The 26337-nt window shown below is 36.7% G+C and overlaps 1 protein-coding gene across 2 annotated transcripts in view; it reads left to right on the plus strand.

Moving 5' to 3' along the window:
* The window catches only part of Cdh11 (cadherin 11), a 157179-nt gene extending 136238 nt beyond the window's left edge, over nt 1-20941 (plus strand). For both annotated transcript variants that reach the window (XM_057753538.1, XM_057753539.1), the window contains exons 9-13: nt 934-1070; nt 3680-3813; nt 4028-4145; nt 15711-15962; nt 18121-20941. In XM_057753538.1, the coding sequence (XP_057609521.1) occupies nt 934-1070; nt 3680-3813; nt 4028-4145; nt 15711-15962; nt 18121-18617 (1138 nt within the window). In that variant the 3' untranslated portion in view covers nt 18618-20941. The remainder of the gene's footprint in view (nt 1-933; nt 1071-3679; nt 3814-4027; nt 4146-15710; nt 15963-18120) is intronic.
* The last annotated feature ends 5396 nt before the right edge of the window (nt 20942-26337 follow it).

Below are 26337 nucleotides of genomic sequence, written 5' to 3' on the forward strand. Positions count from 1 at the left end.
AAGATCTGACCGGCAACATTGGTTCCTCAGAGACGAGACATATACCATTTGCAAATCCCTTCCTGTAGAATTTTAGTATAGTAGGCTCTTTGATATCCTGAATCCTTGCTAACTCTGATATTCTTATATTTTTAACCACCACTGATGACTTAAAACACACATATTCTGTGTATCTCACACCTGATCATACCTGAATAAAGACTTCTTTATAACATTCTGAGACTCCTTTTGTCTTTGTCTGAAAGAGACAAATTCTGAGTGAGTAGGATTTGATAAAACCTTTGTACTTTACTGTGAAGCTCAGCACAACCAGGAAGGTATGAAGAGGATGATGTATAGGTAACTGCTGAGCCTTGTTTGTGTTTGCACCTTGGAATTCAGAACCAAATTACCTCTTGGTCTCTATAGTTACATAAAACAAAACAAAAACCATGCAAGATATAACAAACTCTTTAAATGTGGAACATAGCGATGTATAGAGCTATAAATTATCTTTAATGATGACTTTAGACAACCTTGAAACTATTTAATATTTCATATTCCAAAATTTGGCAAAGGTTTGATACATTTGTGACTTTCTGAGTATTTGGGAGTAATGCAAACTCACTCCCCAAATGCAATTTCATAAATATTCAGACGGTGGGTGATCATAGTAAATATGGAGAAATATGCAACACATTATTATACTTCTCAATCAAATATGCTAAACAGCATTTTCATTCATTGTACCTAATAAAGAAGTCCAATGTACCAAAATGATTTCTATAAAATATTCATGTGTAAAGTTTGAAAAATAAATTTGATTAAAAAGAAAACATAAGTCATGAAATCAGTTGAAAAAAAAGTTGCTTTAAATATAAAATGGAGAAAATATGCGAATATTGAACTGCTCTGAATGTCTTGGTCTAATTGCCTCATTTGCATTCTGCTTAGGTATTCAATTGATCGTCATACTGACCTCGACAGGTTTTTCACGATTAATCCAGAGGATGGTTTTATTAAAACCACAAAACCTCTAGATAGAGAGGAAACTGCCTGGCTCAACATCTCTGTCTTTGCAGCAGAAATTCGTAAGTATTTTCCTGAGGACTTTGATTTGTCATTACTAAATATTAATTCTTCTGACTCTAGTCTATAAAACAAAATTGCTGAGATTGTTTTGTTTGTTCGTTTGTTTCAGACTGCTTACTCTGTTTATTGAAAATATATTTTATCTCACAAAATATATCTTGAGTACCTTTCCCCTTCTTTTACTACTCTCGGTCCTTCACCTCCCCTCCCACTGGGATCTACCCCCACTCATTAGAAAACAAATGGGCTTCTAAGGGATAATATTAAAATAAAATATAGTAAGATAAGACAAATACTAGGTCACCTGAATTGAACCAAACAAATCAACAGAAGAGAAAGAGTCCCAGAGAAGGCAACAGGTATCTACTAATTCACACACTCAGGAATCCCATAAAATCACCAAACTGGAAGTCATAATAAATTCAGACCCCTGTAGTGCAGGCCTAATGCAGACCTCAGCGGTCTTGTGGATGCTGTGTCAGTCTCTTTGAGTTCATGTGAACTTTCAGGTTGATTTAGAGGGCCTCATTGTCTTGGTGCCTTCCAAACCCCTCTGCTTCTTACACTCGCTTCTGCCTCTTCTTCTGCAGGGGTCCCTGAGCCTTGAAGGGATGGATTTGATGCAGACATACCTTTTAGCGATCAATATCCCAAGGTCTCTCACTCTCTGCACAATGCCTGACTGTGGGTCTCTGTCCCATCTCCTGCAGGACGAAATTTCTCTCATGACGGTTGAGCAAGGCACTAATCTAGGACATGGCAGAATGTCATTAGGAGTCATTTTGCTGTTACATTTTCTTTCTTTCTTTCTTTCTTTCTTTCTTTCTTTCTTTCTTTCTTTCTTCCTTCCTTCCTTCCTTCCTTCCTTCCTTCCTTCCTTCCTTCCTTCCTTTCTTTTTATAACCGTAGTATTTGGTTTTATCCTAGCTCACTGGGGTTGTTGTTGTTGTTCATCTTATTATTATTACTACTACTATGGTTTATTCTTTTAAATTTTACTTTTAGTTCTCCATGTAGAACAGTTATAGCCAAGTAGAAATGTTTTCATTTCTTTGGAAGATTTGTGGGCACACTCATTAAGATGGTTTATTAGTCAGGGTTCTCTAGAGTAACAGAATGTACAGAATTAATCTCTCTATACATATAGGAAAGGAATTCATTAGGATGACTTATAGGCTGTGATCCCACTACTACAGCAATAGCTGCCTATGAGTGGAAGGCTCAAGAATCCGGTAGTTGTGAGGTCCACAAAGCTGGATGTCTCATTTGGTGTACAGTGTACGCTGAAATTCTGAAGCTGTAGACTCTAATGCCGGTGAAGGATTGAATTTACTAGTGAAGGTTGTAGCAGGCAGGCAATGAGAAAGAGCACTTTCTTCTTTTATGCCCTTTATTTAGGTCACCAGCAATCTGTGTCTAGATTAAAGATGCATCTTTCCACTCAGAAGATCTGGATTAAAAATTTTTATTTCACCTTAAGTGCCTTCCCACTTCAAAAGATTTAATTAAGAAAAAAAATCCACACAAGTGTGGCCAATCATTTGGGTTTTAGTTAACTCCAGTCGTAGCCAATTTGACAACTAAGAATTGCCATCGCAGATGCCTTATATCTTCTATCAGCTTAAGACTTATGATCATCATGTTAAACCTCAAACAATAGCCAGTCAAAACTTGAGGTACTTTGCGTAGGTATTAACCAGTAATTCTTGAATATGACCATTTATCAGGCTCTCTCGACACATCTTATAGCTGGTATTTTATAACAATGATTCTTGGTCCCATCTTGGGAGCCTCTGATTCAGTACATCTGCACTAGAGTCCAATCATTTCTATGAGCAGCAAACGACCAGGTGAGTCTGAAGCAATACCTGGGATCCCACTTTGGGAATCATGATAATCAACTACTTTCCAGCAGTCCCAGGTTCTATTAGCAACCTTTAGAATTATTCTCAGCTAAAGTAAGAAAATGGTTTAGTATTTCCTGGTTTAGGCATGACATTTATTCTAGGAATCCTTCCATAGAATTTCACACACTTCTGATCTGAGATAACTTTTGTGCCAAAAATGTATGTGTTGGTTTTTTTTTTTTTCCCTCCCAGCTCTGTAAGAAGTACTCAGGAGAATAATTTAAAGGGAAGAGCAATTTAGTTGTGCCCAAAGATTCAGAGTTTTATCACAGGGTTCCCTTGCTGCATCCCTAAGGACCTAAAAACAGAGCACTGTGGTGAGCAATATGCTACAGAGCAAAGATGCTCATGTCTTGGTAGACATGAAACATGCCCCAAGGGCTTCATGTCTCTAGCTTGGCCATACTCATTACTTTTCATAATTTTCTCCAAATTACCACAATATTACAAAATCATCAATAAATACTTAATTACATCACAATTTTCTGAATTGAATCACTCTCCAAAACACATGAATTGTGAACTAACTCCTAAAGATATGAATGTGTCTAAGCATTTCCTAGATAAATCATAGATATATGTTTCTTAGAATTTCATTCATATATAGGTAGAAGAAGCTTTTGCTCACTCTGAGAATTAACATGGGCCATTATATATTCTTACTTGTTAATTTTTTTACTGTCTGAATTCTCTTTTTCCAGACAACAGACATCAGGAAGCCAAAGTACCAGTGGCCATCCGGATCCTAGATGTCAATGACAATGCTCCTAAATTTGCTGACCATTATGAAGGCTTTATCTGTGAGAGTGATCAAACCAAGCCACTCTCCAACCAAGTAAGGCTGGCTCCCTGTCTCCTGGCCAGAAGCAATGTATTTGAGAGTTTGTTTTTGTGATCGTCCAAAATTTGTACTCATCCAAAATTTTTTGGTGCATTAATCCTGCTTTGACGCGATGTTAAAATCAGAGGTTTTAGCCTGTTAGAAATTTTTGCATAAGTGCTATGCCAATGTCATCATGATTTATTTATGAGCCACCTTTCTCTTTCAGCCAATAGTCACAGTTAGTGCGGATGACCAGGACGACACAGCCAATGGACCAAGATTCATCTTCAGCCTACCCCCTGAAATCATTCACAACCCAAATTTCACAGTCAGAGACAACAGAGGTTTGTACTAAGATTTCTATGCATTCAGAGAAGTAGAAATGGAAAACAAAGGCTTTTCATAACACACAACACAAATATTTTCACTAATCTAATAATGCCTTCCTGTTGAAGAATAAACAAGGAATAATAATGCCACTTCTGTTTTGACACACGGATTCATTTGATACATATGAATAAGTGAGGCTAATTTTATTTTCCTCTGTGTGTGTGTGTGTGTGTGTATGTGTTGGCTTTGATATTCATGAAGCAGCATGAAAACCAAGTGGGAATGCTTACAGGGTCAATATGCAAACAACTCCATTTATCTAATTTTTAAAAAAGATTGATAAACCCTTCGGGGAAGCATGGCTTTATGAATATTGATATCAAGTAAAGCATTAAAAGAGCTTAGTTCAACTATGTAAGGCAGCATAATCTTTCACACACAGGCTTTCCCTCCAAACATAGTTGCAATGTAATGTGACTGGGAGCAACACTCCATATCTAAAAGTGCTGACAGTGGTATTGCCAGAAGGGGTTAAAATGAAGCAATGTTTGTTCATTGCAAAAGAAAATATGACAGTATTCAATGTAATTCTTGATTCTCATTCTGTCAGTCAGAGAGGTTACAGACTTGCCGGTTGTCACGAGATGCTTTGATTGAGGAAACCTGATGTGGCACACTACCTAGAAAAAGTTAGTGGCAGAGTAAGAAGTTGAGAGTAAGTGATCGTTTTGGTTAACAGACCATAGTACTATGTCTGAGCATTTCTTCTCAGTGGAAATTCTGTATGTAAATCTGTAACAATGTCAGCCTATGAAATGCGGAGACCAATGAACCATCCAGAACGGGAGACAGAGGTAGGCCTTCAATACATGGATGTTTTAATAGCCCCCTGTTATGTAAGTCTGTTTCCTTCTTCAAGACTGAAAAAAAGCCTAGGGACAGAGGTCTCAAATTAATGCAAGATCACTGTTACTCCCCATCACTCTTATGATTGCCATCAATACCCTCATGCCAGCAGTTATGATCTGAGCATCATGTTGAGATTCCTCTTCTACTCTGTTCTTTTACTTTTCATTATATCACAAGCAGTCGTCATTCTTACCATTTCCATTTGACAAGTAGGAAAGTGAAGCACAAAACCATTAAATAATTTGCAAATTATTATCAACCATGCAAATAGAAAGTAGAGTTGAGTTTAAACCAAGTGGTCAAGCCTGATATTACTGTTTTAACTTCGTGGGCTGATAATAAAGTGGAGCAATATTCTTTATGTTATTGGATCTGGAGGGGATGGGATTTGACATATTTTAATATTTCTTGAACTGACTAGAACATTTAATTATGGGACTTATAAATTAAGCATATATCAGAATGAGACTATGAGGGAAAATGCCTGAGGTATTGTGACAGGGGCTTTTCTCTCTCAATACATTGCTTTCTCAAAAACAGGCAAATCCTCTGCAGAGATATGTGTTTTAAAGAAACCTTACTGGAAAGCTAGGGTTCATTTTAAAATGGCCCTTATCATTTCAAAAATAGCAACAACTCTACTTTTCATCCTTTTATCTTGTCCTTAAACTTCACCTTGTTGGCTTTATGTGTAGGAGTGAGCTCCTTCAGGAATAATTGAACCAGACCTGGGATACAAGCGTATAATCTCCTCTGTTCTGAAGGATGTATCAGGACGATTGCAAATTCAAGGACTTCCTAAACCCACAAAGTGGGTTCAAGGAAAGCTTGCACAACTTAGCAAGATCCTGTCTCAAAAACAAAGTTAACTAAAAGGACTCAAGATGTAGGTGATAGCTAGAGTGTTTTCTTAGTATGCAAGAACCACTAAGTTCAAATATTCAATCAGTAGTGTAGGAGGGAGGGAGGGAGGGAGGGAGGGAGGGAGGGAGGGAAGGAGGGAGGGAGGGAGGAAAGGAGGGAGGGAGAGAAGAAGGGAGGGAGGGAAGGAGGAAGAGAGGGGGAGAGGAAGGAAGGAGAGAGAGCAAGTGGGGGTAGCAACTAGGGTAGGCAGAAGTTTTCAGCCAAGGGCACATACCTTCAGTTGGTACAGAGATTAATATAGTAACTTTCTTTTGTAATGTTTCTCCAGTATAGGAGACCAGGAGTGCGGGTGAGAAGTTAATCAAGGTGTACTTAGCTAAGTTGAGAAAGGTCTGCATAAAGATTTCATAAGGCTTTCTGAGGTATTTGTGTGTCTTTATTTTAGCACAAGGGAATCCTGCCACAATAGTTAGATGTTTCCATCTTCCCAAGTTAGTTCCCAGTACTAGTTCGAATTGATAGCTTGGGTTTTATTTTTTCTTCACATTTTGCAATGTTAATATTAGTTTAACTTTTACTTGCCTTTGTCAGTAGTAAGGAGATTTGATTGGCTGTTCAGAAAACTCTGGTTGTGCTCTTATTTGTTACCTGTGTGTTGGTATAATCACCAATTTACCTTTGAAGTCTAATGCTTTGCTCTCTTCCTATCAAGATCTGTATTACAGCTTGCCTCCTGCAAACAGCAGGCTGTCCTAGGCTTCACTGAACAGGCCAGCTTCATCTTCATCACCTGCTCAGTTGTTTTTTTTTTTTAAATGTGAAATCATATTTTGTCTCCATTAACCTCTGTAAACACTGCACTGTGGCATATTGTTCTCGGGAGGTTTATAAGTATTTTATTTTACCACGGTACTTTGTGGATGCCATCTATAATTTCATGGAGATTATATTACCACTGATGAGCCAGCCAACTACACAATCCATCTTCCCTACCTTCTCTTTTAGGAGACTAATCCTACTGTTGAGCTATACTTTTGCAGAGAATTGCTACTTCTTAAGAAAAATGACTTTATTAACTATGGCAAACAGTTAATGAAAACTCCCATGTTTAGTGCTATTACAGAAGCTCAAAGCAAACACAGTCCTATAATTATCATTTAATAGAGTTACTTTCTGCTGGCTCCTAAAAGTAATTACATATTGAAGTAATCCAAAAGGAATAATCACATTCCACATCCTATTAATAGCCTACTGAGTTACCAAATTTCTCGGCAGAGACTATTTTCCATAAAAAACAGGAGATAATGGTGTAGATCATGCTGAGGAAAAAGTATCAAGTCGGTTTCTCCTTGAGTATTTACTTCCATTATGCCGTGTAAATAATCGCTATTGTGTTTGTCAAAAGCCATCCTAAGCATCTTTAGACAAATAAAAGGAAAACCCTCTTAGCACAACTCAGCCTTTTATTTCATGCCATCTTACTTCATCACAGAGTCCCAGCTTCAAAGCTGCATCAGTAGGTATAAAGAAAGTAGAACCCTGGGTGGCTCTTCAACATATAAGCCCATCTTGAGCTATTAATATCAGAATGGCAATGTTTGGGCAGATAGAGCGCCAGTCCCCTGAATCCACTGAGATGCATTTACTTTGAAAATACCAGACTTAGTACATCTTTGAAAACACAAGGAATGAATAATGGGTAAGAGAAGTTCAAGGGTGGAAAATGACAGCGAATAATCCTTCTCATTTAGCCAGTTCCTCACTGGCTTATAAAATCTTTGCAGGACCATTGTCACCCACTTCTTCAAGGAGCCCATAAGGATGTGTTTTATGTTTTTACACAATTTTAAATGAGGGAAGAACATGAACTGTCCAAAAGCAGTGATCTGTCCAAGGTCATACTCCCAGTCAGTCATGAAATTGAGTCTATATATTTGGAAGTTATTTCTTAGTGATTGTGGCATGCTGAAAAGCGTATAGAAAAGTGCAGTATCTTCAGTTAAATCTGTTCTATCTTTGTTTACTGCAGAGTCAAATAAGAACACTCCACAGAGAGGAAAATTTGTGGTTCTGTTCATCAGTCGAGTTTTCAGGGAATGAACAAAGAGAAAATGAAAAACGACTTTGATTTCCATTTCAATCATAGCCATAATAATTGTTGTAAAATATATTTACAAACGATTGTATGATCTTTTTCTATTGCATAATTAATTTATAGCCCTTGTAGGAAAATTAGAAAACACAAGCAGCCGAAATAAGATTAAAATAATAAAAATAACATGGTATACCCTAAAAACAAACACTGTTGTTTTTTTATTCCCTTCCAGCTGTTTTCTTTTCTTAATTTTTTAATGAAAAGCAACGTAAACACTGCATCAGTTTTCTACTCAGCATGTGATAAGCATTGGTCTGCATAAGAACACTGATGCTAGTGCCTTCTAGCTAGGATCCTTTTCACTAAAGGGCAACATTTGGTTGTTATTTTTAAGGTCATTGCTTTTACACACCTTTTGCCAATTATGTGATTAACTCTTTTAGGATGAGTTCTCAGAATGGAGTCAGTACACCAAAAGCTTTTTTGTTGTTATCTTTTTCTATTTTCCTTTTATTACAAATGGATTTTTTTCATATAATGTACTTTGATTTCTCTCTAATAGGCCAAGTGTTCACTGGAAGTGTTTCACCGATTTCTGAAAGCCTCAGGAAATTCACTTCATTCTCACATTCTCACACCCCCACCACCCCCACTAAGCTCACATAACTTCATCTTAGCCTTCAGAATTCTAATTTCTTTTATCATCTGCAATTTTATTTAAACTTCCATAATTTCTTGTTTTTATTCCTTTTAAAATTTGGTTTATTTTTTTTCTTTCTTTTTTTTTTTTTCGCTTATGTATGTGGTGGGGTCGGGTAGATGCATGTAAAAGTGCATTTTGCCTGCTAAGGCCGCAGAGGCCAGAGGTACAGGTGGTTAAAAGCTTCCTTATGTGGTGCTGAGAATCCAACTTCTCTCCTCCCTCTGCAAGAGTAGCACATGCTCTTCCTCTGAGCTTTCTCTCCAGCCCCTTTGCTGAGTTCTTAGAAACTGGCCATTCACAGTCTTTTCCCATGTGTTAAATAATCAATTCCTAATTTTACAGTTGAGTTTAAATCTCAACTCTTGGCAATGTTAACCTTTAACCTGACCTTTCTATGCAGACATCCTGATGTCTCAACATTTTTGATTTTGATTATGTCATTTTCATTATAAACAGAGTACATTTTCCTCTCATATTATCCCTAGCAATGGTTTTCTCACCAAAATCAATAATGTTATTCACCTATCAATTATTTTCTTCTTTTTTGTGTATCAGCTTTAAATTTCAGTCTTTTATCAATGGATATTATGTAACCTTTCATTTTTTAGTCTTTTTGAAATTACCACTTATATTGGCCATGTTCAAGAACGTTTACAACCAGTTATTATCTCCTATATTATATGTGGTAGAAATCTAGTTTTTATTTTTTCTATTCTTTTGATTAACTCCACTGCACATGTATTGTTTTCCTTAGTGGTTGAATGGACACACATACCAATGTATATTTTGAACATATTCTTTTTAAGCTTCCTCTGATTACTGTCTTAACTAATTGGCTTAAACTCTTTAAGTGGCTTCCATGTGTCTAAATGTTGGTATTCCAGTATTCATGGACTCTATTCTTGTGTTTGTTTATGAAATGTTTTTAGTATATTATTTTATGCACTTTACACCCATTCAGAGTGGAAAAAAATTTAAACAGATGTCACAGAAGACTTTAGCACAAGAAATGTAACAAACTGTAACTATTAATATTCTGTTAATGTGAACATACAATACACACATTGATACCTCATAGGTGGGTGCTTGAATCATATAGCTACACACAGGCAATTATTGCTACCATGTTTCCTTTGGTATCCTTTTAAATATTGTAGATTCTACAACATAATTTCTCCAGAAGTGTACGACTTTTTTTTTTTCTTCTGGGAGTCATTGCAGCCACCACAGTCCTGAATCATCTTTTACATTAGTAATATAAAGGTCATCTTATTTAGAATTTGCCTCATTGCAGTAGCCATGCCCACAACTCAACAGCACACATTTTACACCCACTTCAGAACCTCACCCAATAGTCATATACACAGAGATACATACAATTACAGCCATGCACACACAGATGCACACACCTACAGTTATACATACACAGATTCACACAATAGGCATATACAGGCACATCCACGCATACCAAATAATCAAATAAGAAACATGTCATTGTTGGATTTTTTTCCTTTTTGCTCTTTGTCCTTTAGGGGCCCTCCACCCAGCTCCCAAATAAATACATGAAGACTTATTCTTACTTGGGAATGCCCAACCTTAGCTTGGCTACCTTTTCTTAAATTAAATGGTCTCATCTTTACCTTTTGCCTCTGGGTTTTTACCTTTCTCTATTCTCTGCACCTTTCTTTACTTCTTACTCTGTGTCTGACTGTGTGACTGTGTGGCTGGCCCATGGAGTCCTTCTCCCCTTCCTTTTTCACTTCTCTCTTCTCCTTCTATTTATTCTCTTTGCATGTCAGCCACACTATCCCTCTCCTGACTATGTATTGGACTTTCAGCTCTTTATTAGGCCAATCAGGTGTTTTAAACAGGCAAAGTAACACATTTTCAGAGAGCTTTTAAAAAGCAGCATAAAAGAATGCAACATACCTTTGCATCCTTAAACAAATGCTTCATAGCATAAATGAATGCAACATATCTTAAAATGACATTTCACAATATAGTGTAGAAACACATGAAATCATTTCTTCTACCAACACACAGAATACTACAGATATACAGACATCAACAAAACAGTGAATGAAACGAAGTCCTGAACTCTGTGTTTTGTGGAGACCACAAGCATTAAACAGTATATTAATTTGTATTTAAACAACACTGGGTTGTTTAAATAAAAATTAATCACAGGTAGAGAAAGAGACCCTAGTATATCTAAAAGGGCAAGAAAGTAAAAATATATATGGCTAATAACTTCATCTTTGAACACGTGGAATCTAAGTTGCTTAAATCCATTTATTGAACACTACAGAGCTTGCAAATATTATTTTTAGCTTTGAATATTTATGTTACTCAGATTGACAATGAGAAGCTAATTAATACACCAAATTAAAGCAAATTATTAAAAATCTACAAACTTAAATAAGTGTAAAATTAATTATGTGAAGCTAAACTTTATATTAATGTTTATATGATTGTAGATTATACTGATTTCTGAAATTATTAAAATTGAAAACTTCTCAAGGACTGTTTGGTCACATACATCCTCTCCATATGTTAGAACTGTTGCCTGTCCTTGGGAAGCTGGAGCCTAGTAGAAAGTAAATAAATATTTTCCTGTTAGTGACTTGAAAATGAACTTTCTTAATATATGGAAGAGTTTTTACTAAAATGGATGGATGTTTTTTGTCTTTTTTGTCCCTAGGGGTGTGATGAATTGGTAAAACAGGTAAATTTGAGTAAGAAGGAAGGAAAATATCTGCCTAAGAGCAAGGCCTACTTTAAACTTTCCCAAATATGTAATGGTCTCATGAACAGATGCTCAGACTAAAGCTTCTAAAAGGACTTATAAATAGCCAGAGTGCTTCAGCTGGTCATGAAATGAGGGCTCTTTACCTGCAGAGACTAGAAAGGCAGAGAATCAAGAGGGGCAAGGAGAAACTTCCCTCTGATGTCAATGTGGACACAGCAGAATATTCTAGCCCATTTCTGCCATGCTTTCTTTAATCACATTTTCAAATGCAGGAGCTATGCCCATTTCTGGCAATATGTTTTAGGATAATGGAAGACTTGATATACAGTGAAGCCACATATCAAGGGCTATTTCTCACCAGAATTGTCCATTTTAGTGTCGCATTTTATCTATCTCCCATTGGGCTACATCATCATAACATTTATATAAGCATCCCAACCAGGTGCCGTGGAGACCATCATCATTAGTAAACTTTGAATTTTGTTAGTATAAAATGAAAAACTGTGAAGTTAAAAGCAGCATGCAATTAGGAGTCCATGTTTTAGACATAAAACGTTGAAACCTGAATTTACTTCCTCCATTTATAGAAACACTGCAATCTGTGCATGTCATATACCAGTAATTAATGGCAACATTTGCAAAGTTTTGCCTAAGTGGGAAAAAAAGTATAACTGATTACCTACCTGCATCCAGAGTTGGAAATATTGAGATTCAGGATGATAATCAGAGCTGGAAAAACATCTCTTATCCCGGAGAAATACATAACCTAGACCAGAAGCATAAACTAGTGCCTTATTTATGGAGTAGAAACACTTCCATGCAGGCAGTTGCTTTAGAAGCTTTAGTGACATTTCCAAGAATTCACATTCCTCTCCTTGCCAACGTGTTTCTCTTTCTCATTAGTCTCCTACTTTAAGGGGAGAATTTCCAGAAAAGAATTAATATTCTCCTAGTGTCATCAACAGGCCAACATTACATGGAGCACTTTTGTGAATGAAAGCAGACTTACTTCTAAATATATTAATTTCTTGTTTAAATCAAATAACACATATAGAGTCGATTCAAGGTGTAAAGTACTCCTATTTGATCCTTAAGACTTAGTGGTTTTTCTCTTTAATGACTTTGCATGGGTAGGAAAAGGATCTATGAAGTCTCAAAATAGAACATTTAAAATAAAGCAATATTCAGTTTTTATGATTCTTCCTAGCTGCCATGTTGAAATTTATCCTTCTCTGTAAATACGCCCACACTTACCCTCTTCTTTATTTTCATAAATCCAAACTAAGGGAACCCTCAAAGACACAGCGTGAGTGGCCAGCTACTTAGAATAATTTAGACGAAAAGTGGAAATAATCATTTTTTACAATGAGTCCATGTTCCCAGAAAGGAGTTGTGCTATTGTTTTTAATTCATTTCGTTTCCCATTAGTGCTTTTAGAACCGATTTGCATTTATCCCTGACCATATTGACTGTTACTGCCCATGTTCTGAATGAATCACAAGAATTACCATCATAGGGTCTGATGCTAGTGCTCAGACTATTCATCTGGAAAAAGCTCCTCCTACTCCTGTGGGAGGTGCGACAATGTGGACTTGGAAAATATATTTAATGAATTTAAAGCAGCTTAGATTATTTAAGCGTTAGGTCAGATTGGTAGACAAGTCTCATTTCTATAACCTTAACCCCTCATTAAGGCCCGTGGATGGACTTGGTTCTGGGTGTTAACTTTTTGGTTGGCAGATACTGTGAGTCCTCTGGAATACCAACCAATCAAGAGAACAATCAGTGGAGTATATTACATCATTTGGTTTCAGTAACTACTCCATGTCTCATGCGGGGTATGAGAAGATTTCCTTGTTTTCCTTGTTTTAAAGATGAGCAAGCTAGTCCATTTCCTTTCTACCCCTAGAACTGATCCTAATCTCTGTTCGCATAAACATCCTTTACTAGAAAAAATTTTAAAAGAAGTTTCAGATATCCTGCTGCCATGTCATTCAGAGATTGGACCTGATTCAGTCACCCTGGAATTCTGAGGAGATTTTCTGTAATAATTTCAGTGTCTCTGAGAACAGCTGGTTTTCCAGAAGATGACTCATTTGGATTCACATATTGCTGGTGTTTACAGAACTAGGTTACACACCAGTGTTTGAATTTCTTCCACTCTTGTGTAGACGCCTGACTGCTGTGATCTGAAAGAGCCAGCTTGCATGGATAACTGGTTGAAAAATAGATCGCAAATTATGGTTTCAAAAAGTTTATGAAAAGAGAAAGAAAAAATTGCTCGGTTCACATTATCTTCAGCCATGAGATCATCGTACCAGAGTAGACCCTGCATAGCTATGCTAAATCAGGGTTCACTGGGGATTTCACCCAGATTATATTTCATTTGATCAAAACATTTAATCCATTTGCTTATGTTTAGGAATTTTTAATATTTATTTTATTCATAAATCCATAATGCTATTTCCAGTAGTTAGCATGGAATAAAAAGTGTGAATTTTTGGACACAGAAAAGTAGAAAAGACACAATATCTTTAAATAATTTTTGATAGGCACATACATTTAATTATGAAGTAAGGCATAGTAGTGAAACCCTGAACAGAAGAACATCAGGAGACTATTTTTTCTTTGGCTAGTTTACGTTTCACACTATTTTATGTAGCATATATACATTTTCTCCAATAATAAAAGCACAATTTATCAATCACATGAAAGCCAGATAATGAAAAAATGAGAGGCATAGCTGTTCTGCTATGTCTTGGTTGAGATTGGCAATGCAAGGTGGAGGAACCATAATCATAAAGATCACCAAAACCAGTGAGTAAATATAAGCTTACCTTTATCCCTACTCAGAATTGATTGCTCCACCTTATATGAGACCAGATCTACCAAACAGGCCAAGTAAAATAAATTGCATTTTTCTTTTGTCTAAAATGCAGCAATTTATTTCAAGATTTTTGGATTTTTTCCTACTAAAGGAACAGATTTATGATCCTATCAACCTAATATAAGTTTGCCAGCTAGGTGACTTTACTGTTGGCTGGAGCATTCACTTAGCTATAAATTATTGCTTCTTAACCTAAAAAGGGACTGGCCATACCAGCATATCAGGTTCTTATGCAATTTTCATGGAGCACATTAAATTTCTACTCCTTTTAAAAACAAACTAATATTTTCCTCACATAGGAATATATCCTCCATTGGATTTTTGTCTGTAGAGCGAGCATGATGAGGAAACCTTGGGGAATAACAGCTATAAAACATAGAGAAATATGAGGGCCAATATCTGGATTTGGTTAGACTTTTTTCAGGATCTAGTTACAGTATTTGCTCAACAAATATTTGTTAAATGTCTGCTGTACATCGGACGGTAAAGAGCCAGAGATGAATCAGATAAAATCCCTCAGTCTCCTGAAATTCTCAATCTCATTGAGATCAATGTGGTTATGTCAACAAATCAAGAGATGTGTAGAATATGTGCTTCTGTAGAAATAGGAATATACAGTGTGAAGATTCACAATGGACAGGGGTAAGAGAGACATTCAGGAGGCATCCTTAAGAGATGACTTTGAGATATATTTTTGAGCCAGGAGAAGTCTAGCTGTCATGATAGAAAATAATTATTTAATGTGAGAATGGATTAGAAGAATACAGAAGAAAGGTGCAATGAGTACTTTGAACAGAAATGAGTTCTCGACATTGGGCTGAACTGGTTCATTTGGGTCAACAGGATTTCTTAACCCAGAAAACACAATTAAGTCTAGGTAAAGAAAACACAAGGTTCTGCTTTGTACTTTTGGGCTGTGTAATGTGGGTAATAGAGAGAATAATTGTTATTGGGTGATATGTTTAATGCCTTAGTTTCTGAGGCTTGTTTGAGTTTGAAAGAATAAGAATGAGCTGCAAGGTTAATCAAGTATTTCCACTTTCCTAAAGATACCTTCCTGTGGTTTACGAGTGGGTTATGATTTGGGTGTGGAAGGATGTTGAATTTCCTTAATAAATACAAACACAAACTAACAAAGGACAAACCCTAAAAAGTCAATTTCTTTAGTTTGTTTCAAAATGAAGAGATGATTCCATCATCCTTTCATGCTATATCCATGGCTCCTGAAAATATCTAGAAGAATTAACAAGCAAGAAACGTTCTAACTTTTGCTTTGGTAACACACAACATGTCTTCAAAACTGGAAAGCTGCGAGCAACTGTGATTAGTATGGTCCTATGATGAAAATACACCGTCTCTCTTCTTCAAACAGATAACACTGCAGGGGTATATGCCCGACGTGGAGGGTTCAGTCGACAGAAGCAGGATTTCTACCTCCTGCCCATCGTGATCAGTGATGGTGGCATCCCACCCATGAGTAGCACCAATACCCTCACCATCAAGGTCTGTGGGTGTGACGTGAATGGGGGACTGCTGTCCTGTAATGCCGAGGCCTACATCCTGAAAACCGGCCTGAGCACTGGTGCCCTTATCGCCATCCTTGCCTGCATTGTCATTCTTCTGGGTAAGGATTTCCCTGCTATATGGTACAATCAGTACAGATCCTTCAAATGATGTATCCAGTACAGGATGGCTATAAAGACTGTACCATGTTCATTCACAGAGTTTAAAACAAACCACAAGGTGTGACGACTCTCATGAATTCTATTGCATAATAGGTAGAACATGGGAACAGACACATTTTGCAGAAAGAGTCTAAGGAAGGTCATGATGATCATTTTAGCTTGTGTCCCAGGACTGTAGGGCAGGTTGCATCTCTAAGATGGAGGGACATGGGAGACAGTTGTTGTAGCTAAAGAGTTTAGGCAGAAACCTGTTATCGGAGGGAGGCTTTCTCTAAATAAAAAAGCAGATAGATGAATAAATAATAAAAATGGATGGAGAAAGACTTGGGGAAATGGAACAGAAAGAATAGTCGCTGCTATGATGGACTGATGAAGGAAGAAGAGAAAACTCAGCCAGCAGAAGCTGGGCTCTGACCCAGCTAATTATCTCTAATTATCTGCAATGGCTATCTGCATTCTTCAGCTTTTGGTGATGCCTACCTCCTGCCCATCGTGATCAGGTTTTTCCTGTTGTTCCTGGTAGCCCTCATCAGCTGCTCATGCCCTAACATTTCAGAACCAATAAGTATTATGATAAAAGTTTCAAATCCAGGAAGTTTAACATCATTTTATATGCTTTCCATTGAAAGAATTAATAGGACCACTTCCATAAAAAATTGGGAGGGAAGTTGGTTCAATAGTTACTGAGTGTTGTCTGGGACTCAGACCCTATGGGAAACCGTGAGAGATAGAAAATATGTGCTCAAAGTCTCTATGTTGGATGAATTCATAGCTTCTCGAGGAAAGAATTCATAGTCAAATAGAGGCACACAGTAGATTTTATAATTGGGACATGAGGTTCTATAGACATAGGTTAGAGAATGCCTAACATTGCCCAAGAACACCAGGCACAACATATTCCTATAGAATGTGCATAAATTCTGCAAGCAGAGTTTAGCAGCTAAGGAAAGAGGCTGGATTGAATGGGTGTTTCAGACAAGATGAAAGACTTTCTCAGGACTTAATACTGGGTTGAATTAGATGCATAAATGAAAATACAGTAATAAATACTATGATTTCATGGTGCAGAAGTCTATCTCATGTCTGTTACGGGATACCAAGAAATGTTCCCTAAATGAATGACAAAGACGAAAACACAAACACAAGTAAACAGCAGCAACAACAACAACAACAAAAAAACCCCACTAAACTAAACAAACAAAAAAAATGTGAAAAGGAGTGTTTCGGGATGATGACTATGCTACAGATAAGTCATGGGGCTTTGGCAACATTGTGAAATCTGTGTGACATGCAGTTTCTCATCCTCAAATCTCAGAACTGTGTGAACTCAAAGAAGCCTTCAATCCATTTGCCAAATGCTTCTGCAAACCTTGTTTTCATTCCTGCTGAAAGTGTGGGAGAGTCTTCCAACAAAAGATTGTTGGAACTTCCTGATAAGAGTGGGGAGGACACAGAATCGATAAAGAATTAAGAAGGGTCTAGAGCTCTGTACAAATGATTGCTCGATCTCACAAGCAAGTGCCCAAGCCTAATGGAATTCCTTTCTTTCCCAGAAATGACAGGATGTCTTCACCTGTGCTTTTAATTGACACTGTTTTTATGTTCAAATAGGTAGTATATTTTTCTTTCTTAGAGTTTTTATAGCTGTCCTCTTTCCCGTTCTCTATAATAAGGTTTACTCTGTTTATAGAGTACAACCTTTGGACAGGAGGCTTTTTTTTTTTCTCTCAGAAAGTTTAAGTTCTGAATTCTCTGAATGTTCTATTCCTAATTTGGGCAGAAAACAGCTATACTCATTGGCCCGAAGAAAAATGTACACATTTGCATGTAGAAAAATGAAACAATAATCCTCACTGATTCTTAAGAGGACAGTCAAATAGCACTGGAACTAACCTCTAAAACATTCAAGATAATTCCAACCTGTCAGGTCACAGGGCAAGGGGTGAATATAGATAGAGGTCAGTTTGGAGCTCTTAGTGAGTTCTGGAAAGTGATAATTTTTTCACCATTCCAGGTTCTGAAGCAGAGCCCCTCTGGGAAGAGTCACCAGGGAGGCTGGGCTTAGTCTTTGCTGACTTTCTTTTTCTTTCCCTACAGTCATTGTTGTATTATTTGTGACTTTGAGGAGGCAAAAGAAAGAACCACTCATTGTGTTTGAGGAAGAGGATGTCCGTGAGAACATCATAACTTATGACGATGAAGGGGGTGGTGAGGAAGACACGGAAGCCTTCGACATTGCCACCTTGCAGAATCCTGATGGTATTAATGGATTTATTCCTCGCAAAGACATCAAACCTGAGTATCAGTACATGCCTAGACCTGGGCTGCGACCGGCACCCAACAGTGTGGATGTAGATGACTTCATCAACACAAGAATACAGGAGGCAGATAATGACCCCACAGCCCCTCCCTATGACTCCATCCAAATCTATGGTTATGAGGGCAGGGGTTCTGTGGCTGGATCCCTGAGCTCCTTAGAGTCTGCCACTACAGATTCAGACCTGGACTACGACTATCTACAGAACTGGGGACCTCGCTTTAAGAAACTAGCAGACTTGTATGGCTCCAAAGACACTTTTGATGACGACTCTTAACAATAATGATACAAATTTGGCCTTAAGAACTGTGTCTGGCGTTCTCAAGAATCTAGAAGATGTGTAAACAGGTATTTTTTTAAAACAAGGAAAGGCTCATTTAAAACAAGCAGAGTTTTACAGAGAGGAAACATTTAATAAAACTGCAAGGACATCAAAGTGGTAAATACTGTGAAGTACCTTTTCCCACTAAAAAAAGCAAATATTGAAGTTGTTTATCAGCTTCATTAGAGAAAAACCACTTGGCACACACAATATTTAAATGAAGGAAAAGTCTACGGTGAACTTACAATGAAGGGAAATCGTCTATGTGTTCTGAACATCTAAGTCTCTCTTATTTTATTTTTTAATTTGTCAAAGAAGCTTCCACAAAATTAGAAAGGACAACAGTTCTGAGCTGTAATTTCGCCTTAAACTATGGACACTCTATCTGTAGTGCATTTTTAAACTTGAAATATATAATATCCAGCCAGCTTAAACCCATACAATGTATGTACAATACAATGTACAATTATGTCTCTTGAGCATCAATCTTGTTACTGCTGATTCTTGTAAATCTTTTTGCTTCTACTTTCATCCTAAACTAATACGTGCCAGATATAACTGTCTTGTTTCAGTGAGGAGCACCCTATTTCTATGTCATTTTTAATGTATCTATTTGTACAATTTTAAAGTTCTTATTTTAGTATACATACAAATATCAGTATTCTGACATGTACGGAAATGTTACAGCATCACACTTATATTTTATGAACATTGTACTGTTGCTTTAATATGAGCTTCAATATAAGAAGCAACCTTTGAAATAAAAAAAGATTCTTTTTTAATTCTGGGTTTGATTCTTAACATTGAAAAAAGGGTTTCTAATGATCCATTTATATTTCTAATTTAATTGTGATCTTTTAATAACCCTATTTATGATCTGTTATAGTCTGCTGCTTTGTTTATTTAAATCAAATATGTTCGAGTTTTTTAAGATAAGATTCTGTAACTTCATGTAAATTATTTTTTGTACGTTCTGGTTTTACATCCTGGCTTTTCCTCAAGTATAACTTCTGAAGAAAGACATTAGGGATCTAGACTAGCTTATGATTAGCCTATCATTTTTACAAAGTGTTATATAATATGCATTTAACCTGTGAACTCATAGTTATGAGAGACAAATTTAGGAGGATTGTCAGACCTCTTGATGTTCTAGATATAGACTTGATACCCTACCTTGAGCATTGTAGAGTTGGAAAAATGAATAGTCAAAACTGACACTATTCTGGCTTCCTTTATGTAAATTTTATTAGGATAAAGTAAGATGACTGGCAGTTGAAAGTGCTCATTTTTCCTCCTGTAATTTTATTTTGTCTTAAGATAAGCTGAAATTTCAAGTCTTCATGAGTGAAAGGGCAATTTCCTTAGAGACCTTTATTTTAGAAGATGCTTTGGGCCGTGTGCTCGCAATGAGATCAGGGACCATGTTGAACATTGAAGGCTGGTGCCATTTGTTCTGTGCTATTTCACAGTCATCTGCAGTCACCTAGTTTCCTGGGGATTGGAACTTCTGTGAAGGACTTTTCACTTGTACAGTGGACCAAAGGTCCAGACAAAGCAATACTTGGGGAGACAATACATAGAAGCACACTGCAAACCCTTCTCCTTTGGTTGAAACCCATGGCACACTCTTTTTCTTGGATTGTGGATGGTTTTGATTATCTTTTTTTTTTTTTTACTTTACTGTAGTTATTTCATGACTCCCTGTTATATACTATTTTTTATAGCACAGTCAAAATACATAGAAAAAAAGTGATTTTTCTGGTGCGCTCACTCCTTGTTTACTTTGCATTGAAATCAAATCAGTTGAATATAATTTAATGGGATAAACTCACTGGACACTGCCACCTTGGAATCTTTTATCCCAGGAAGAAATGTGTATTTTCAGTACTTGTGTAATTGCTGGTTGTGTTCATTTTTTTTAGATAGACTTTGTAATCCAAAGAATATTTTGCAAGGTTTATGAAGATCTCCAATTGAATTTGAAATGACTGAACAACTCTAAAGGAAAACGAATATCACTTACTCAGCTGCAAGTCATCCCATACCCACCATGATCCGTTTTACGTATGTAGGAATGTAGTCAGACCAGAGATGACAACTACATTTTCACATTTTTATGTCAAAGATTTTTTTTTAGGATTGTCTACTTTTTGATAATTTAAAAAAAAAAACTTGCTTTTCTTTTTCTTTCTCCTTTTTCTTTTCTTTTTTTGCTTTAAGGCTCTTAATGTTGTAGAACCCTCTTAGAAGCTTGGAAATAAAATGTCTTTCCCAACTCATGGAATCCTTTTTCATTTGGAATACGTTGCCTTGAAAGCAATCTTAATCTGAAGCGGCCCTTCCTTATTTGGATACAAAACAATCACAGCTTTAAGAGATCGGCACACACATACACGGAAAGGAATGCTGCTCTGTTCTACCTGTCCTTGCACAATGGGTATGGTATTGTTTATGTCCACCATTAATTCATTCATTCACCAATTTACGGATGCATTCATTCACCCAAATCTAATTTTGGATACCCTGCAGTAGCTACTTCAAGCTGTAAATTAATCCTTGCTACCATCTTTTCCATTGTTTATTCTTGCCAATTATAGACCAAAGTACCTTCTTTATTGTCTTCTATTCACCTGTTTAATGCTTTGATCACCCGAGGTGGGTGATCCATTCATTGCTGACGGATGCAATGTATGATGGGATATACAGTAAGAGATGATAAGACAGAATGTACATTCATTATAGCTGTTATGGGCAGAGATCCTGAGGATGATGTGGGAATATAAAAGCAGATTATCTACATCTATTGGGGAACATTCTAATGGTATTTAGATTCATAATGCCCAGGGAATACAGCTCTCTAAGTCAGGTGGAATCTGGTATAGAGTGTTTGAAATTGCTCTTGGGTCTTTTTGTTAGACACTTCCCTACTTTATTAGTATCCTTACAGTTCAGTCAAAAGAGACACAGAGCAATTGGGCTGCTGAAGGAATAGTTGTCACACGTTATGGGACAAGCACGTCAGGAGAGATGAGAAGCATACACGTCCCGAAACAGGACTTATATCTTTAGGAAGGTCAAAATACTATACAATGGGATTGTGGAATTCTGTTCATTACAGAATGGAGGAGAGGAAAGAGCCTCTTCTGCTCAAGCACTGCTAGGCAGATCTATGCTACTGTTGGCTGTGGCATGTAAGACTTACTTTTTACTCTTGTTTTTTTCTTCATAGAGAAGCTACAGTGTCATTTTGTGGAAATAACTCAGATCACTGGGCTACATAACTTAAATGCCCTTTTTGTTTTCCCAAAAGTTTTAGATGAATTTTGATTCATTTGCTTTATTGTTTTATGAGGCTGAGACTCTGTAAATCTCTTCCCTTTTGCCTTAGTCCATCATTTTGTCAATACTTGGTGAAGCAACCACACTGACTACTCTTTAGGTCGTTTATAGATAAAATGTGCTCCTCTTTACATGGTCAGTTAATGGTCAGTTTCCTGAGCATCAGTGGCCAATCATTGAAATTATTTTCCTTAAGCCCTTTATTCCTTGGGCTCTCTGGCCATCTATGAGAATGTGTGAAGAAGGCAGGGTTCTTGCTTTATTGTCATGAAAGAAAAATAAATATTTGCTATGGATGAGAGCACACCATTATGAGTTGAAAATTCCTTTTCTGAAAAATTTGGTCTATTCTGACCTTGATACCTGAGATTGTTCTGAAAAGAAAAGAGATTGGAAGAAAGAAGTTGAGTTAAATTTAGGGAGTCATTTGAATTACAGATGTTGTGAGAGCTAGGTTAGTAACAAGCAGGAACTTTAAAGCACAAGTGTGTAGCACTAGCTGGAGAAGCAGGGAGTGTGCACAGCTTGAGGAAATATTAAGAGGACACTCAAACTCAGCATTTTCTTCTAATCAGCTTTTCATAGTCTCTCCCAACTTTAGAAGAACATTTCAATTAGGATAGGGTCCTCTTGTTTTTAAGAGCAATGCAGATTTCACTTTTATTAGGATAGTTAATACATATATAATTGACTTTGCATATAAAAGACTTTGAAAATTAGAATGGGGTTATGACATTATGTGTTGCTTTTTCCTTAATATTAGAGAAACTTTTGAAGTCTCTTATTCTATGGAAGTCATGTAGTAACATGTAAACACATACCTTCTTTCTGTAGAACCTGAAAGCGTGTGCTAAAATGATGGACATTGCAGTTTAAAGGCTAAATATGTTCCCAAAATTATAACAGAATTGACGTAAAGTTTGCATAGGAAAGAGTTCAGCTCTCTCACATTAAATAGGAGTCACATCCTCTAAATTTAGGCTGAAGAAGTCACTGGAAATGGATGTTCCTAGGGGTCGGTAGGTTAACTAACGTATTGAGAATGAGAACTTGGAAGGGGATGGAGACTTGCTCTCATTCATTTGCTTCGTTTATTACATGTAGTTTGAGAATATACTGGCATTGAACCTCAGAGGACTCAGCTGTCTTCTAGGTCCAAAGTGGCTTAGGAGGCAAAATTGCGATTTGTATTGCTAGAAATTCTATCTGTAAAATTTAAAAATCAAATAGAAAGCAGAACAGTTAGACAGCCTATAGGTGTTCATATTGTGTTTCGTAGAAAAGTCTGATGGTTCACATTTTTATGGAATTGAAATATATAAAAGCAAAGAAATTTCCTCACCAAAGGTCCTACAAGTTTTTGGTGGGGAAGAGAACACTTGCAGTCCATTTTCTTAGGTGGAAAGTCTTTGTCTCCTATGGCTGAAGAATTACTCCATTGTTTGTAATAACCTTCAGAAAGTATTGGTCAACACTGGGATTTCTCTGACTAGTTCAGAGGCAAAACACATTAGGCTCAGGATTCACAGAGTTCAATTCTTTAGCAAAAGTTTAAATACACTCTATCCCATAGCAGATGTGATTGACTTTCAATCCTATCTATTAAAAAAACATCCCGACATAATACCTTGGTGACTTCAGGTACGTATCTTGATCTGTCTGAACTTCATTTCTCCAAATGTATGATATAAATAACAGTATCTAGTTGGTCAGGAGTGGTAAAAAACAAAATTAGCAACCCCCTGTCTCTTGATCCACTAAGAATTCCCAGGATTCACTAGAAGGTGGAAGTTGTCTTATAAATGTCTTTATTATTTTCTCACCTCAGGCTCTTGAACAGTGAGAGGGAAGATTCACTCCTTGGGCATCTAGTTTCCCCCATCTTTATAAATCAATTCATTCCCACTTTTTTCTTGCTCCTGAATCTAAACAGGTAACAGATGTCTGTCTTGACACAATCATAGATCGGTTTGGACAGAGAACTGACTGACAGTGCTCCTATACTAAAAGATAAAAAGAAAGCAACAAAATAATTACATTTCAGTTGCTACATGGAATTTTGTGTAAACTAAGTAGCATAATACTGGAAAAAAAAGATATAAAATAGCTTTGAGTATTTTTTCAGACGATAGATTCACATGTCTATGAAATATATATCTATACACATATGCACACGTGTATGCGTGTGTGTGTGTGTGTGCATTGATTCTATCCTTTCTGTGAAGTAACATTAAAAAAGATTCGGAGAGGAGGTATTTATTTTGCTCAGTTTCAGAGGTCAGTTTATGGCATGGAGGATGTGGTATAACAAAATAATTTGTGTCACAGCAGTAAGAAACCATAGCAGGAGCCACAACATGAAAGGATCAGGGAAAGACAGAGTCCCATAATCTACTTCTTTCATCAATGCTCTACATGACATAGTCTCACCCCTTCCCAGTAGGATACTTTATGTCCATATTTGCCAGTAGATGTATCCATCCAGGAAGTCAGAGCCTTCATGTTAGAATATATAAGAAAATACACACACAGACAAATGAATTGGTGGGTTTCCCTAACCCCATTCATGCATATTTTAATCCACTGAAATTGACAATCACAATTACTCAGGGCAATTGGATGAGAACTATGTATCAACTGATATTTGAAATTTGATTGCACTTGTCAAGAACTGCACATAGTTTGACAACTCCAACATAAGTAATTTCATGTTTGATATATTTTTGCTTCATTGTTCAAGTAATGGTTCTGGCTTTTATTAGACACATAACTCTTCTCTAAAAATATTTAGATTTTAAGACATATAATTAAAATACTATTTTCATTACAAGTCTAATGAGTTTAACTATGATACTTCTATCATTTCTACACTGGGAAATTTCTAATTATTGCATGCTTTGTCGACATTGTCTCCCTTCCCCTTACTATAAAGCAGTTTTAAACTATGACTAGCAAACGATTTTTTCTCATGATTTAGTAAAGAGATGGTCAGTTTGATAATACCACCTAAGGACATACTTAAGGGTATCAAGAACTGCTAGTGTGCTCTTATGGAATACCATTTAACTTTGATTTGAATTTAAGTTTTTAGATTATTAGTGCAGAATAGATATTGAGCAAATATTAGAGACAGAAACTCAGAGATGGGAAAATTAAGGGGAATAGGAAATAAGGTAGCCATTTCATTTACTGTGTAGAACAGCATTCGAAGCTACTAGAATGGCACACCGATAGTTTGTACAGGTGATTGTCCTTTTTTCCAACACTCACATTTTATTAGTACCATTATGGTCTCATGAAATTCTGTGATACAGAACTGAAGAGTACACACAGAGTAAAATATTGTACTGAACAGATCTGTGAAATCTGAAGGATTCACAAACACTTAACTGTTCACAATTTTTGTGAGTCATCTTATATCTACAGGTACAATAGGGTGATATAATCTGTTTGTGAAATGCTTTCAAGAATTTAAAAGAACATTGACCTAGAATAGAAAATGAAAACAAATGTGTAACTTACTGCATAAATGAATGACTGTATTGCTTCATTATGATATGGGAATTCTGCTGCTGTAAACCAGATCTATCTAGTATTGGAAAAGGGTTAGAAGAAAGTCTCAGATGCAAAGATGAATTGTGGGGCCTTTGGTATGAGATTCTGATCTGATAGTTATAAGGAAGGAAGATGGAGCCTGTCATTTGTTGGGGAGGATGGTCGCTCCAAGAGTTCTCTTGGCTCAGCAATACTCTCTAATCCCATAGTCTAGAAATCTATCTCCATGAAAGAGTGAACTGTGGCACCACTGGGCTGCAGTGGTTTTTAAGTCTGAGATGTGTCTGTTGTAACACTGACTATTGGAAAGAAGCAGCAGTAAGTGACATTTTAAACAGAAAGCTATAGTTCCCTTATATTATTAAGCATAAGTGGAGATTTTACAGTGTGCCAGTCACATCTCCCTTCACAAGGTCTATCTCTGTCCCCTAGACCATGCCAGAGTTGTGTTGTAGATGGAAGTTTCTTTCCTGCCTAGTCACACAGCTGTTCAGTCCCAAAAACACACACAGAGGCTTATATTAGTTATAAATTGTTTGGACTATTGCTAAGACTTATCACTACCTAGCTCTTACAACTTAAAATAACCCATAATTCTTACTTATGGTTAGTCATATGGCTTGGTACTTTTTCTCAGTAAGCCATTCTCATCTTCTTCTTCTGTGTTGTCTGGTGACTGACTCTCTGCCTTTTCTCTTCCCAGAATTCTCTTAGTCTGGTCTCTCTGCATATACTTCCTTCCCAGCTACTGGCAAATCAGAAATTTATTAAACCAATACAA

This window comes from Chionomys nivalis, chromosome 21 (genome assembly GCF_950005125.1).
Source record: "Chionomys nivalis chromosome 21, mChiNiv1.1, whole genome shotgun sequence".
Taxonomy (NCBI): domain Eukaryota; kingdom Metazoa; phylum Chordata; class Mammalia; order Rodentia; family Cricetidae; genus Chionomys; species Chionomys nivalis.